The sequence below is a fragment of the Rhinolophus ferrumequinum genome, chromosome 9 (assembly GCF_004115265.2).
Source record: "Rhinolophus ferrumequinum isolate MPI-CBG mRhiFer1 chromosome 9, mRhiFer1_v1.p, whole genome shotgun sequence".
Taxonomy (NCBI): Eukaryota; Metazoa; Chordata; class Mammalia; order Chiroptera; family Rhinolophidae; genus Rhinolophus; species Rhinolophus ferrumequinum.
This window is the reverse complement of record NC_046292.1, coordinates 8258254-8274790: the sequence shown is the minus strand read 5'-3', so window position 1 is coordinate 8274790 and position 16537 is coordinate 8258254. Positions and strand designations below refer to the sequence as shown.

Genomic DNA, 16537 nt, shown 5'->3' with positions numbered 1-16537 from the left:
AGAAGGGCCCTTCGTCGCTGGTAGGGTGGGGATATTTGCTGTCTCTCCGACCGACCATGTGGAAGGCAGTGGTTGGTTCAATTTTGAGGTCCGAGTGGGGACTGGAGTCCTGGGGATGGGGTGGGCCAGGTCTGACCCTGGCCCTAGGTCTCCTTCCTTCACCCTGCAGGGCAGCCACAGTCAGAGGGGCCTAGGCCAGCTGCCTATGGTGGGGAGCAAGCCCCAAACTGACTGAGTTGGGGTGTGAGGAGCAGGCTAGGCCCTTCCTAACTCAGGCATGAAGCCCCAGGCTCACATTTACCCCTCAGCCCCCTCCCCGCCCTCCCAGGCTGGGCCATTCCCGCTGCTTCTGTGACTCCCTTTTGCCATGTATGGGGCTGGTCAGGCCCAGCCCAGGGAGAGGCAGGCCCAGGAGAGGCCCAGGACCCCTTTCTGAGGATACCCAAAGGAAGTCTCGGGTAGAGGAACTTTATTCTGAATATAGTCAAAGGCAAGCCTTGGGCCAGGGAGTGGGGGTTACATGGAGAAAGGATAAGGAAGAACGCCCAGAGTGGGGAGGTGGGGGAGGTCTGCCCCAGCCAGCAGGGAGCTCCCTGTCCACGGAGGCTGGGGCCGTGGCGAAGAGGGAGCCCGTCCTCAGAGATTCTCAAACACTCTCAATCGCAGTGAGCGTTTCCTTCACCTTATGCTAGTTTTTAAGGGACTTGATGGATTTTTAAAAGATCGAAAGTTTTGTGAAGGGCCCCTGAGCAAGGGCGTGGACCATTTCATTAAACATGTGTCAGTACCCTCACGTCAAGGCTGTCTGAGCCCCTGCCCACGGGGTGTGGGGCGTCGTCAGGCACCATAGGCTCATGAACACGGAGCTGTCCACACTGGTTTTGCATGAGGCATTCTGGTACATATGGTCCATCCCATGTAAACTTCTTCAGGTTCTGGTGTAACCGCCTCTCACAGCGTCCCGGCCACTCCAACTTTCCCCAAAACGTCTGAGCAGTTTCAGAAACTACCCTTGTCATTCCTGAGCCAGCCCCAACTTCCTGCAGAGATGAGCCGGCTGGTGTGTAAACAGTAGCTTTCAGGCCTGGCTTCCAGCGGGTAATTCCAGGAGTCTCCAAGCAGCCTGAGACTCAATTCCCCAGGCTGCCACAGACTTGTCATCTGCCCACATGTTCCTTTCCAAGGCCACTTGTTTGTTTACACGAGCCTGACAGCCCCAGGGAGCACAGTCCTGCAGAGGAAGCCTGGGCAGCTTTATTCCTTAGTGAGATGCAAAAATCCTGAACTCCAGACTGAAGTACCCGAGGCTCTTTCTTTCTGGCAGTCCAGGATAAGGCCAAATGGGGCTTTTGACCACCACATCCCAACTGCGGGGCTGAGCAGCTGTAGCCAGAGGGCAGGACCTGGTGCTTGTGGCAGCTCTGAGGGGCGATTCACTTCCCAGCACAGAGCAGGTGGTGCCCAGCCAGCAAGCAAGGACCCAGGAAGGGCCCTCGGTTCCCCTTCTCTGTGTGTGGAGGAAGCCCCTGGGCAAGGCCAAGCAGGCCTTTCTCCAGGCGGCAGCTGGGTGGGTAGGGTCCCTGACCGGGACGGGGCACTTCATCTGCTGAGGGTCTGCAGACATCTGTTTCCTGAGATGCCTCCAGGCTGAGGGGACTGGTGGGGACATTCTGAGACGAGAGGGTTGATTCTAGGCCCTGGGCCCACTGTGAGGGCTACAGACCAGGGAAAGGAGGTAGCATCAGGAGGGTCCCACTCCACCCAAGCGGCATAGGGCACAGAACACAACACGATGTCTGCAGTTGAAATGGGGCCAGATGACAACGCCCAATCCCTCTACTTCCCTTCTGACTCAGGAGAAACCACAGTGTCTTAGTGCCCTAGGGGGGCCACATTTACAGTAACCGGGGGCTGTTGGCATAACAGTGAGGCCTGGCAGGTATCACTCCTGAGGCCCAGGGTGAGGTACGGGTCTCCCAGCCTCTGCCTCAGGTGGGTTCTGGCCCTGGTAGAGTGTATCTGAGGCCCAGGGCTCTGGGGCATCTTCTTAGCAGGAGCAGGAGGCATGGTGTCCACTCCTTGCCAGCAGTCTCTTGCCCCAACAAATACCATTCAGATCCAGCCCCTAGGTTGCCTCACAACCCACTTCCCTAGGTTTGGGGTTGGGGGGCAGCTGCGTGGGGATACAGAACCCCCTCCTGCATTGTCAGGCTCTTCTACCACTGGATGCGAGAAACTCAGTTCAGGCCAGATGGGACGTTGGCAGCATCTCGGTGTCACCAGTGCAAGCCTGGCCTCCCAGGGAGCACCCAGCTGCCCTCTCAGCCCCAACTCCGGCCAGGCCTCATTTCCCAGAGGCAGTTGTGGGCGAGGGGTCCTCCTTTCCTTCCTCCTCCACCGAGAACATGACGTCCCTACCGCTGCCCAGAGGTGGTTCTGTCTCCTGCTCCGGGTAGTGGGGGGCATGGTCCATTTCCAGATCGTCCTCAAGCTCAGGTGCTGCCGGTGCCGCCAGGCTCCGGCCCTCAGGCACCTCAGTCTTCACAGTCCCCACAATCACCGTGTCCGCCTTCATGATATAGATTTTCTCTACAAAGCAAAAGGATACGTAAGGTCAGGAGACCAGAGCCCCAGAGAAGGAAAGCAAGGAGGCAGAGGAGGATCCAAGTCCCAGCTCTGCCACTCCTGCTGTGTGTCCTCAGGTAGGTGGCACAACCTCTCTGATGCACAGTAAGCCCTTGCCAAACTTGCAGGTGTCCTTGTAGGGAAAACAGCTAGGAACTGTATGCTGAGAAGTTAAAAACTGGCCCTCTTACTACTTACAGGAGATGCCGGTGAGTCCCGGGCACTGGTAGGGAAGGAGAGAACAGGGGTAGGAGAGAAAGCAGGTCGTGGGGAGAAGGCAGGTAAGGACATCCATCGCACCAGGGAACTTGTGTAGAGGTCTGCCTATGCTGGATGCTGTTCCAGACGTTTTCTGCCCTTCAGTTCCTGAATCCTCACCTCCCTCCTACCAGGTAAATAGTCTATTATTGTCTCCAATTACAGATAAAGAACCTGAAGCCCAGAGAGGTTAAGTGGCCTGCCCAAGGTCCCCAGGTAATTAGTAGAGATCCCAAAAGAAACTCCCGTTCTGTTCCTCTCCACATGCCTAAAACAGAAACCTGGGGTGACCAACTTGTCCCGGTTTGCACGGGCTGCTCCTGATTTTAGCAGTGGCAGTCCCCGTCCCAGGAACCTCTTCGGTCCAAGCAAACCCAGCAGGAACCTCAGCCCTGCTCACCGTCACCAGCAGTCTGTGATTTGGACAGCTTTGCACGGGGCTGGTTATTGCTTATTGTCTTTCTCCCACCGGAGGCCCTCATGACTATGCCTGCCTAGCACACAGTAGGGCTGCTTGTATATATCGCATGGATGAATGGCATGCCAGCCCATTGGAGCTGTGATCCCCCATGGAGCTTGGGAGGCTCAGGGGAGTTAAGTAAGCGGCCTAAGAAGCTAGGAAGTGGGGAGCCTGGCCTGTCACCTAGGTCAGCTGACTTCAAGCACCATCCGCCCAGCTTCTGTTGGCCTCAAGCTCAGGTCAGGGCCCCAGCTTCCAGCTGCTTAGCCCATGGACTCTGGAGGCTGAATGGGGAAGCCAGGAGGGAGCGTGAGAGCCGGGGGCAGGTAGGGGCCTAGGGATCCCTGCTTCTCTGGCTAACTCAGTCACACTCCTCTGATTCAGGAGCCCCCAAACACTCTTGGGGCCCCATGTACCCTCAAACCCAATTGCATAATACTGGCTCTTCCATTTCAGTTTTAACACTCCCAGAAAAGAGAGAAGTGTTCAAAATAGCAGCAAGAACTAAAGAGAAGGGTAAGAGAGTGCGACAAGTTGTGGGCTTGGGCACCCCTCTATCTCAGAAGGGAGAGCAGGACCTCAAGTTCCCCAGCCACACACCCTTCATCAAGACCTGCAGGCCCCTTGCCCTGGGAGGTGAGAGATGGAACAGAGGAGAGAGAGAAAGTGAGAGAGAGAGAGAGAGAGAGAGCACGAGAGACATAGAGCAGTAGGGGGTTGAGAGAGATGAGGGTAGTTTTGTTCTGGTAGAAGAAGCCAAAGTTGGGGGCCAGGCTATCACCCGCCTCACATTTCCTGGGTCTGATTCCACTGGCTCTGTCCCCCATCACAGGGCTGCCTACCCCTGAGTTAGGAGGGGGAGGGTCTTCCAGGAGCTGCTTGACTTCTGGCCTCTCCCAGGGCTCCAGAATCCAGGGAAGTTGTTTTAGGGGGATGGGGGTGAAGGGGGGTCTAGTGCCAGGGGTGGGGTGATGAAGCTCAGGCCAGAGTTTGGTGCCCCTTGGGAAATGGACGGGGGGTACTCCTCTGGGGTGGTATCAGGAAGACAGAGGGCTCACTGTCCCTTGAGTGTCCCAAGAGAACTTCCAAGGCCTTCCCTCCCACCATCCCACTCACCAGCAAGTCTTGCAGGCTGGCTTGGCTCCAGGCAGGCTGCCCACGCCCCAGCCCCATGCCCCAGCTGTCCCCAGAGCCTGGTACCTGCCTCCTCCACCCCCTCAAACACTCCCGGAGCCCCACCCCTGCAATTCCAGGCAGTGCACTCAGCATTGACTCAAACAACCAAATCAGGACTTCATAGGAAATTTGAAAGAGATGCCTTTGGTGGTATTTCCCAAAATACATTTTTTTTTCAAATAAAACTTGCTGAAAACTACAATTCCAGAAGTTTCCATTTGGTACAGAAGACTCTGCCCCAAAGAGTTCTATCCACCAGCGCTTGCCATAGAAATATGTGGGACAATTAGAAATGCCTCTTTAGTATTATCCGAGTGATGGTTAACCTTCCAGAGAAGACAGAGATGGAGCCCACTGAGGCCCTGCCCCAGGAGAGTCACAGACAGGTGAGGGGGCAAAGGGGAGGCCACAAACACAGTCACATTGTTCGTTGCTAAGGACACTGGGTGGGATGGCCCGGGATCTGGTGGAGCACCGCAGAGGTGCATGTAGTCTATACAGCAGAGTGGAAAGGACAGGGAAGGCTTCCTGGAGGAGGAGGCAAACAAGCAGGTTACTCAGGACATCAGGATTTAACTAGATTTGAGGAGGTGGAGTTGGCTGTTCCAGGTGAGGAAGCAGCTCCCACAGAGAAGCTTAGATGAGAGAGAGAGGGCTGGGTAAACTCAGGAAAGCGTCACTGAGTGGGAGGGCATGTGGAGCCAGGAGGCAGGTGAGTCTGGTGGGGAGAACGCAGCTTGCGACAAGCACTGAATGCCAGAATAAGAATCCTACAATTCATCCTAAAGGTAACAGGGACCCCTCCCTGGAGGTTTCTGATATGGAGGGTGTCATATGGACAGGTAAACAATTTGGGAGAAACATTCTGGTCATATCGGGATAGAGAGAAGTAGGAGAGGAGGCAAGGAGACCAGGGGTAGGCCGTAGCGGAAGGTTGGTTGGAGTTGGAGGGCGGCTGCAGGATGGGAAGTGCTGGCCTCTGTGCCCGCAGAGGCCAGGTGAAGGTGTGGACAAACCAGGGGTTTCAGAATCCCACAGATGTGAGACTGAGTCCCAGCTCTACCACTTCATAGCTGTGTGTCAAGGAAAATCATTTCACCCGCCTGAGTTGCAGTTTCCCCAGTTGTGAAAAGAGGAAGAAGATGTCCTCAGAATGAGAAGTGACATTTGCACAATGTCCAGAAAGCGTCAGACAAATGGCTGGTCTTATGTCACTGTGTATCTTCCTCCTGTCCCCCTCAGGGGCTCTTTGTTGGGATCTTGGGGTGCCATTGACTTTTCTCTTTAATAGTAAGAGGCACCAGGCAAGGGGAGCCCGTTCCCCCTATCTCCACCCCACCAAGACAGCTTTGTGTGATTATTTCATAAATTCTCACAGTGGCGCTATGAGATCAGTACCACCACTATTGCTATTTCACAACCTGCTGATATATCTACAAACAGTTTAACACTTTCTCCAAAACCATCTCCTACTTACAAGGGCCTGTGGGAGAATCCACGCCTCTTCTTGGCTGGTCCTTCTGGACCCAGGGTTTCCGGTTCCAGTGTTCCAGTTGGGGGTCCAGGACCCAGACCCATCTCCCCACTGCCCTCTTAACCCTGACCACACCAGGAGCCCCCTAAACAGGCCAACTCACCGATCTTGTTATTGGTATGCTCCGTGGTCACTCGGGGCTCAGGAAGGTCCCTGGGGGACAAGGGGCTGTCATCTGGGCTGGCATCCAGCAGCCGCAGGCTCTCCAGGGAGGTTGCCCCCACATTGGGGCAGGTCTCCACAGCCGGGGGGCTCATTAACCCCAGCTCCTTTGTGCAGGGTTCTGTCACAGTGCTTTTCATCAGCTGTGGGCACAGAAGAAAGAGGCACTGATACAGGGTGCCCCGACCTCCTCCGTTCTCTGAACTGTGAAGCCCCCATTTCTTTATCTCTATAGACTCCAGTGAGTCTCCCTCTCTGCCTGAAAGCTGTCACACCCCCACCCCACCCAGGCTTCTCCGCCTTGACAGCCTGCTGCACCGGTGTGCAGAGTTCCAGCTTTTGACTTGTACTAAATAATAAAGATCATGGCCAACATCTCATACGGTGTTACCGTGTGTATGGCCCTTGATATATGTTCATTCTCACAGCCACCCTGTGAGGCGGCTAATATTAGCATGCTCCCCATTTTACAGATAAGGAAACTGAGGCACAGAGGAGTCAAGTAACTTGCTCAAGGTTAGTAAGTGTCCGGGTCAGTACTTGAACCCTGACATCTCGCTCCGGAATTCACACTTGTAAGGGCCAGTCTAGAAGCACCGGCTCCAGGCTACCGCAGCCCTGACCAGCTGGACAGTCTACAATAATATATTCTAAAAATAGCTACGTCTTCAGGAAAATGTTGGTTTAGGAAGTGCAAAGGAGAAATGGTGTCATGGAATGTTGTAGTATACAACATTTACCGGCAGCCCTCAAAATGGAATGTTTGAATAATTCAGAAAACATAGCTACATAATCCTGAGTATTCTTTAATAATAATTAGAAGTCTAAAAGATGGCATTATTAAATAATTTTCTATAATGAGTTGGCCCACGTAGCTAAAGGCATTTGATTATCTTACAAATAGTTAAATACCTTTTTCATGAAATTTCTCGGTATTGTAACAGAACTTGTCTGACCCAAGCATATTTGTGTGTGTTTTTTAAGTTATCCTATTTCTTTCTTTTTCTTTTTCTTTTTCTTTTGTTCAGTTTCAGGTGTACAAAACAATGTAATAATTAGACATTTACATGCCTCACAAAGTGGTGCCCTCCGTCCCCCAAGCTACTACCCCTCTGACATCGTATACAGCTGTTACAATTTCACTGACTCTATTCCCTACGCTGTACTCCACACCCCTGACTATATATATATTAAATTATAGTTGACAGTCATTATTGTTCAGCTTCAGCTTCAGGTGTACAGTGCAGTGATCAGGCATCTACACCATCCCTGAGGTGGTCTCCCTAGACCCAAGCATATTTGAATGTGATCTCCCATAATCTGAAATTTGAACTCGTACTGTGGTTCTATTATGTTTAAAAATTGAAGAATGGAAACTTTTCTCCATGTATGAATGTTTGTGTTAAAAGAAATGGAAGAATTGATAAGTGAAAAAAAAAAAAAACGTAGGTGAACCATACATACCTGAGACCCAACCATATAGAGGGCTTGGTCCCGCCCCATCCTTCAGCTCCAGCATCCTTCAGTGCCCCCGCTCCCACCCCACTCCAAGCTGCCCTTGGGAGGCTGGGCACAGAGCAGGGTGCCTGGACAGGCCTGCTGAGTACCAGGTGTGTGGGCCCTGTCCCGGGTGGTCCTAGGATCAGCATTTGCAAAGCCCCCTCCCCGGCCCCCGGCCTGCATGTGGTAAGCACTTAATAAAAGGCAGACAGAGGTGGTCTTACTAGGAGTCAGCTGGGCTTTGGAATCACACAAACCAACCGGGGCTCAAATCCTAGTTGATCTGCTTTCCAACTGGGGAACCACCGTTCCCGTCTGGGCCGCTGTTGCCTCTTCTATCAAACAGGACAACAGTACCAACGTCCGCATGCTGTAGGGACTACCCGAGATAACTTCAAGAAAGCACAAAGCGAGGTGCCTAGCTCGTGGTAAGTGCTCGGTACAAGATAGTTAAGTTTTTAAAAATCCGCGCTACCGATTTGTCATTCCAGCTGCGAGGATAAGACTCAGGAAGGAATGCAGGAAAAAAGGGGAAATAAACATAGCCTTCCTCCTGATCACACCTGGCACCCAAACTGGCCTAAACCAAGTCCATGGTCTGGCGGGCCCTTCTGGAAGTCCCCTGTTGGAAGAGCCAGAGGCTGAAGGCTGCTGTGGGGGTGGGGCTGCAGTGTCGGCCAGGGCCTGGCTGAGGCCCCACTCTGCTCAGAGCCCCTGCGTGGGGCAGACCCAGCCTGAACTCGCAGGGGGAGCCCACACCCTGAGCACTGTGGGAGGGGAATGACCCCGCAGATCTGTTTAGGAAAGGAGTCAGATTTAGGGGCACCAATCTGGGAGCAGAGGGAGGGGCACTACTTACTATCGTGTTCCTCTGAGGCATGGAATCTGCGAAAAGAAAAAGAGCAGTGCTTTCACCAAGGAGGGTCTGGTAGCTGCAGGGTCCTGCTCCACCCCTCATGTGGGCAAATGCCCCCCCTACCGCCTTGTTCCCCAGTGATAGCCGGTACTCAGTCAGGCCCTCGGTCTGGAAAATAGTGGGCGGGTTTTGGGGTCAGTGCCCACTGTCCAGGCTGGGATCACAGGGGCTCACTTGCCCAGAGACAGAGAACTGGGGAACCACCTGTTCTCCAGCCACTAAACCACTCAGCACACTGGACCCCTCCCCAGCCCAGCTTCCCCAAGCCCCATACAGAAGGAATGGTTTGGGAGAGGCACGCACTCCAGCTGGAGCCAGAGGCTTCTGCTGGCTCCCACGTTGGTCTGTGGCTGCTGCCACTACCTCGTAGCCCCTTGGGGTCTGGAGAGCCCAGAACTCCCCAGATCCCATACAAAACACACAGAGGACCTCAAGGCAGGGTGATGGAGAGTGGATGACAGCCCTGAGGATGTCTTTGAAGTCTGAGTCAGACATTCTTGAAGCCAGTCAACCCTGGAGCCCTGTTGGCTCAGGCCAGTCTGAGTGCGGTGTTCCATTAGCCATGCCTAGAAGAGCCCATGTGACCACCTTGGAGGAGGACAACTGTTCACCAGTCACCTCACTCCCTGCAACTCTTCGGTAGGCTCCGGAGGTGCTGACGCAATGATTCTTAGGGCACCACCTTTATCTTCTCCTCCCAAACCCCCACCCTCCACTCCAATTTTTTTCTCACATTAAGTAGGGTGCCAGGTCATGGCCAAGTGTATGTTGACATTTAACCATCAAAGAGGCCTCTGAGAAAGCTGACAGTGGTGTCCAGGCATCTGGCCTGTCCTAGAGCAAACCAACTCCCACGCGCAGATGATCCCCTAGGGACGCACAGCCTTTTATGACTCTCAAGGAGGCCACCTACTCAGAATACCTTGCTGTTAGGTGGGCACACCCAACCAGAGAAATCTGCTAGAGATGCCAGTATGCCAGCTAAGTCACCTCCACAACCTCCTCTCTGGTTTCAGCAGCTGTTGGGGAACCACCAGCCCTGAATCCTAGCTGAAAACTCACTGGAGGCCGACCAACCACGATAACGCAAATAAGATGGGCAGACTGAACTTGCTGTGTGGACTCTGGGTCAGTCTGGGAAACACTCTTATGGGTCCCTTTTAAATGCCCATCAGCAGGTAGAAAAGTGTCTAATGGGGAAATAGACCAGAATGATGACGAAAAGAAGTGCATGTGTAAAATGACACGATTCTTGATTCTTGATTGAACAAATTGTCCTGAGATTACTAAATCTGATAACGGCTATTCCCGGCATAGTGGTCACCTATAGGGGTGGGGGCGTGGCTCACTCCCACCAGGCGGCCACTGTCCACTGCCCAAGTGACCACTTTGAGAAACACTGCCTGGCCTGAGTGAGGCACATTCTTTGAAACAAGGTCAGTGAAGCCGAATCTTCGTCTTCTGAGAGTGATTTTGAGTTCTGCAAACAGCCAACTGTGATTTGGCACCAAGTCACTGGGATGGTGGGAGGTGGAGAGAGGGAGAGTGTGTGACAAAGTAACGAGACAAAATAAATAAAAATGATAAAACTCAGTCTTGGAGAGGACATGGGTAAACAGGAACACAGCTGCTCACGGCCCGTAAACTGGTTCCATCTTTCTCAAGAGCCATCTGGCAATAAAAATCTCATAGCCTTTGCCCCAGTAATCCTTCCTCAGGGACACACCCTCAGGAAATAACCCAAAAGAAAACAAGGCCTCGCACAGTGGTGGTGTTTATAATGACCAAAAAGCTGAAAGCAAGCCAGATGCCAAACAATGAGGCAACCTAGCAACCCTGGAGTGTTGAAACTTCTCCCAGCACATTGCTCTACCTCTCCCAGCCTCAGTCCTCTTATCTGGAAAATGGGATGGATCGCACCAACTTTGGAAGGTTTTTATGAAGAGTAAAATGAGATCTTGAAAGTAAGGGTGCCCAATGATCAATCACGTTGAGATCATGTCCCCTTACATGAGGTGATAAAAATGACCGTGTGCCTGTGTGGTCTCCTACCCTAAACCTATATAATCCCCAGTCTAATCAGGAGAAAAACATTCCAATAGAGGGGCATCCTACGGCATAACTGAGCAGTTCTTCTCAAAGCTGCCAAAGTCATCAAAAACAAAGACAGTCAGAAACTGTCACAGCCCAGAGGAGCCTAAGAAGACATGATGTCCCAAGATGAGGGACAGCTACAGAATTACTGGTGGAATCTTTAAAAGTGGCAAGCTCATGAACGTGAAGGAAGAGACAGGAACTGACCCCAAATCAAGGAGACTCTAGAGACAAAGGCAACATGAGATTCTGGACTAAGCACAATGTGGTGTCCTGAGTGGGATCCTGGGACAGGGAAAGGACATTAGGTAAAAACTAAGTAAATATGAATAGAGTATGTGCTTTAGTTAGTAGTAATGCAATATTGGTTCCTTTATTGTGAGAACTGTACCTACCATACTAATGTTAGATGCAAATAGTAGAGGAAAGTGGGTATGGGGTATATGGGGACTCTCTGTGTCATCTTCTCAAATTTTCTGTAAATCTAAAACCATTCTGAAAAACAAAGGCTATTTCCAATTTTTAAACATTACAAAGAGAAGGTGCCCAGGACGCTGCCTAGCACGTAGTGGGTCCCAGGATGTTAATGTGGCTTGACACTCGATCACATTGAAGAGAAAATCAGCTTTCAATAGTGACTTTCACAAACAAGCCCAAAATAACATAAAGGTGAAAAGACAGAATCCAGAAGGTACCAACATCTCCCTCCAGCTGAGTTATAACCCACGTGTGTACTTTGATAAAGACGCAGAACAAATTGTGCCAAGTACAAAGATCAGATTTTGTAAGTGCTTTTCCCCTAAAAGTGTTGCTTCAGTCTACTGTCTTCACGTATTGGTTTTATGGCTTTGGGAATAACTATGATCTTCTCATAAACATGTCCAACCCATCCAGGATGCACGCCCCCTGGGACAAGTGCATGGTACCCCAGAACTGCCTTGAGGGCCACTGTGGCTGAGCTCGTGGGTTCTGACTCACGAATTATCGGTCCCTTCCATCGCCATCGCTCTCCCCTTTCAGTCCTATCCCCTCTCTGTCCTGGGGTCCCAGTTGCTATGGGAAGTGGAACAGACATAAGGAAGGAATTTGGCAGAAGTTCAGCCAGGGTTTGGCAACCGGCACTCCTCGATTCAAATCCTGCTCCCTGGAGAGATGGCCGACCCCAAAGCTTGTGGGGCAGGAAAGTACACGCGAAACTGGGAACATCTTAGAGTAAAGAAGTGCTCCACACACAAAAGGATGGGGACAGAAGGACACAGCAGCCAACTTGAAGTAGCCCCCACCTAACCTGGGTCCATGTGAACACCAAACTAAATAATGACGGCAGCAGACTAAAGTAGGAATCCATGAGTCAGATATAAATATATAAATGAAGAAAAGGAAAGTCTGATGAAGAACGGGTTATTCACACAGCCTCCGAGTACCTCCCCTCAAAATACTCAGCAATTACCAAGGAGAAGGGAGCAACTTCACGGTGGAGAAGCACCTCATGGCAGAAACACCTCAATCTAGTGCTCAAGGTGAACCACCCCAGGAAAGGGACAATATGAGGCCTGGTGGCATGGATGCCACAGAGAAGAGCCCAGCGTCACTCCTGGACTCTCCCCACTAAAGATGTTCCACCTGAGTCCAGTAGTGAGGGAACATCAGGAAAATCCAAGGTGAAGGACATCTACAGAATCGCTGGTGGAACCTTCAAAAGTGGCAAGGTCATGAACGTGAAGGAAGAGACAGGAACTGACCCCAAATCAAGGAGACTCTTAGAGACATGACAACCAAATGCAGCACAAGATTCTGGACTGGATTCTCTTGCTATAAAAGGACATAATTGGGATAAAAGAAGAAATTTGAATGGGGTCTGAGAATTCGTTGGGGAGAATGCATCAAGGTGAATTCTCTGATTTTGGTAGTTCTCCTCTGGTTGTGTAAAAATTCGCCCTTATAATGTATGAAATACACACTAAAGTATCTAGATGATAACGCATTCAGTCAGTAACTTACTCTCAAATGGTTCAGGAAAAGTAAGTTCCTGGTACTGTACTTGAGACTTTTCTGCAAGTTGGAAAGTGTTTCAAAACAACAACAATTTTTTTTTTCAATATAAAGCTGCCTGACGTAACAGATAGTCATGACTTTAGCGCCCATTAAAATGAAGGATTAAAAGAATTTTAATCAGTGTTTCTCAACCAGGAGTGACTTTCCCCCCAGGGGACCTTTGGCAATGGCTGGAGACAGTTTTAGTTGTCACAACGGGGAGGTACTACTAGTAATCTGGTGGGAAGAGACCAGGGAAACTGCCTAACACCCTGCAGTGCACAGCACAACCCCCCACAGCAAAGAATTATCTGTTCCCAAATGTCAATAGTATGAGGGCGAGAGACCCTTTGTACAAAAATCTCACCACCAGCAAAATCCTGGTTGTACTGCTTAGTAAACACGTGGCCTTCAACAAGTTCCCTCATCTCCCTGGGCCTCTGGTTCCTCGTCTGTGAAATGGGGCAGTAACACAGTGGGTGCCCCATTGTGCTGTCAAACAATCCAAATGCCCCCAACAGCCACGCAGTTCCAGGGCGGGGAGGGCTGGGCTGCAGGCTTCCATCCTGCCAGCCTTTAGTCCCTTTAAGCAACTGACACGGGTCTAAAAGCTCAGGAGAGCGAGGAGTTTCTGTGCCCAGCACAGAGCCGCGAGGAAGCGATCAATGACATGATCTGAATACATGAATGAGCGAACAAATGAATGAATACTCCTTCACCCCTGCAGCACCCATAGCTCTAGAGAGATGGGTGTCCACCCTGCTCAGTCTGTTTTCATCCTGTGCTCTGCGTGCTGATCCTGGCCTCACCTTCCTTCCTCTCGGGCCTGCAGACCCAAACCCCCAGGGACCCACTGGAAACCAGAGGGCCAGAACTGACCCTAAACAGGATAGCCATGACTGAGTCTCAGGGCTCAGGGTTCCCTGGAGACCTGGCTTCTCAAGGGAAGGTGCTTTTTTCTTTCTCTCTCTCTCTCTCTCCTTTTGTGCGTGTCACAAAACTGCTATCACAAAGATTCGAAGAAAAAAATAAACTGACGGCAATGGAAATTTTAATACTAGAAAAATGTCAAGAAAGCAAACACGGGTTTCAATGAGACGTTGAGCCTGACAGCTCATGGAAAAAGGCTTGAAACTATCAAAACACAAAAACCCCCCTTGCAAAGGGAACACTAGCACCTGCTTGTGAAACCCATCAAATTCAAAACATGCCTCAGTGGACTGTGTTTTTGTGCCCAAGTCAAAAGTCAGGCCACGGCAAGGCTCTCCGGGGGTCCTGAGGAGAGGGGGGCAAGGGGCCATGGCCTGGCCTGGGGCTGACCCCTGGGCTACTGGGTGGGCATGGGGTGGTGGACAAAGCTGGGTGGGAGGACGGAAGAGGGGGCAGGACTGAGCCTTCTTCAGACAAAACCGAAATCTCAAGGACCAGCACCTGAGTCTAGCAGAGGCACTTACTGGGCGGTGTGGCCCTGGGCCAGTTATCCACCTCCTTACAGAATGAAGAGCACCACCAATTTCCCCTGGGGCTCCTGGCTCAAAGAGACCCTCTGGGGGAGCCTGCCTTGAAACCAGAAAGGGAAGCTCTTTCGCGTTCGATTCTTCCCCTGTGGTCAGGGCCCAGCATACACAGTGCCGAGGAAGGCCTTGCCCTCCCTTGACAGGAGCTGCACAGGAGAGAGGAGACACTTGGCACAAGATGGCTGGGACCCCACCCCCACCCCCAGGTGACAGGTGGAAGAGATCTGCTGCCTGGATTGGTGGGGAGGGCCAGGGGTTCCAGAAGGCGCCTGGAGGAGTTGCCCTGGAGGCTGGGCAGGGATCAGAAAGCAAGGACGGGACCAGGGAGGGGTTCAGAACAAGCCAGAACTCAGGAGGGCCTGGGATCCCTGGTGAGGAACAAGGCCCCAGACACTGGCCAGTCAGCAAACACAGCGGCCACAGCTCACTGAGCACCTGTCGCAAGCAGGCACTCTGCACAGCGCTTAACAGGCCCCACCTCGACTGATGCACACGCCCACCCTCTGAAGTAGGTCCCACTATCCCCATGTGACAGATGAGGAAACTAAGACACAGGAATTAAGTAACTCACTGAAAGTCAGGTAGCTCGTAAGTGGTAGAACCAGCCCTATCAGCTTACCCTACTGAACCCCAGCCCCTCAGGACTGGAGAGAGGGAGTGGGGAGAATGGGGAGGGAAGGAGTAGGGAGGCTGGGAAGGAGAGAGAGAGAGAGAAGAGAGGAAGGAATGAAAGGCTCAGCGGAGTTTTAAACCTTCATGCCAGCACTCCTTCCACACGCTGTCCAGGGCATGTCATGGCTTCCACCCACATTAGATGTCCATTACACGTGAGGTTGCAGAGAGAGAAGGAGCAGCTTGTGAGAAACCACGCAGAGGGACCCCGAGGGAGCCCTCGGCCCAGGGCCCACAGCTGCTGTGTGTCTGTGTGGCTCGTCTGGACATCTGGACACTTACCCACGGGGTCCGGCTTGGGCCGGAAGGTCTGGACTGGGTAGCAGAGGTGGAGCTCTGAAACGGCATCAGGAATGACATCAGGAAGAGAACTGGAGGTGCCAGCTTCAGAGAGCGTCAGAGGGCAGGGCAGGGACCCCGGCCAGGCTAGCGCAGTGCACCCAGTCTCCCCAGGGACCCAAGGACACATCCACTCACTCTGCCGAATCCACTTCCGGCACGCCCTCCGGTGGCACAGGAGGAAGGAGCTGGAGCCAATCACCACCAGCAGCAGCACGATCAACCAGAGCACGGGTTCTGGAACACACAGGTGGCCCTTCACTCTCTGCCTTGACACCGGTGGCCCCCAAAGTCTACGTTAGGGGATAGGGAGCCGGGGCCCTGTGCAACCACGCAGGACAGCGCTCGCCTCCATGTGACCGCCAGGAGCCGGGCCTTTTCCAAGCCAGGACTGAAACCCCAGACCCTGTACCTATCTGGTCCAGTCTTTACCCACTTGCCCTCCCTCACCTGGCTCCAGGAAGCACCAGGGTGGCTTAATAGGGAAGAAAAGAGCAAACCATTTCTAGAGGGTGAGGAATTGGGGAGTCAAGGAGCCAGAATGAAGGAATTGAGGTCCAAAGGGACACAGTCTGGGGGACGATGGAGCAGGACACATGTGACGTGCAGCCCTGGGCAGCTGGCAGGCAGAGGGTGAAGTGGCGAGTCTGCTAAAGCTCCCAGCCTCCCGTCTAGACCGGAAGCTCCGTGAAGACAGGCATGGGGTGTACTCCCCACACAAACACATTCAGCAGGTGTTCCCTGAGTGAGGGAATCGACAGCCCTATGCCACGGGGGCCATTACCATCTCCGTTTCACAAGCGAGGGAAACTGAGGCTCCTAAAGGTTAAGTGACTCAGTCAAAATCACCCTGAGGGTAAATGGCAGAATCGAGTCTCGGGCCAGGCCAGGGAGACTCCAGCGCCCACGCACTGAACCGCTATCTGGGTAGTTTCTTTACATCTTAGTACTTAATTTGCCTCCTTTTTTCTTTGGTGGCTTATGGAGATTGTGTCCCTAGTTACTGTTTTTAGTGCATTTTCAGATGTTTAAAAGTTGTATGTGCCAGATAAGTACTTCTCAAACTTAATGTTCAAATGAGTCTCCTGGGGACCGTGTTGAAATGCAGATTCTGATTCCGTGGGGCTGGGGTGGGGCCCATAATGTGTTTTTCTAACAAGTTGCTGATGCTGCAACTCCGGGACCACACTTTTGAGAACCGCGGGCCTCAGAACTGCCGCCACCTAGCGCCCAATGCTAGACCTGCAGGT

At 52.3% G+C, this 16537-nt stretch overlaps 1 protein-coding gene across 1 annotated transcript in view; it reads right to left on the bottom strand.

Annotated features, from left to right (window-relative positions):
• Positions 1–459: 459 nt before the first annotated feature.
• The window catches only part of TNFRSF8 (TNF receptor superfamily member 8), a 50506-nt gene continuing 34428 nt past the window's right edge, over positions 460–16537 (bottom strand). Inside the window, exons 10-14 of the mRNA XM_033113766.1 lie at positions 15426–15524; positions 15231–15284; positions 8575–8600; positions 6157–6358; positions 460–2589 (exon numbers count right to left, since the gene is read on the bottom strand). Of these exons, the coding sequence (XP_032969657.1) occupies positions 2345–2589; positions 6157–6358; positions 8575–8600; positions 15231–15284; positions 15426–15524 (626 nt within the window). The 3' untranslated portion in view covers positions 460–2344. The remainder of the gene's footprint in view (positions 2590–6156; positions 6359–8574; positions 8601–15230; positions 15285–15425; positions 15525–16537) is intronic.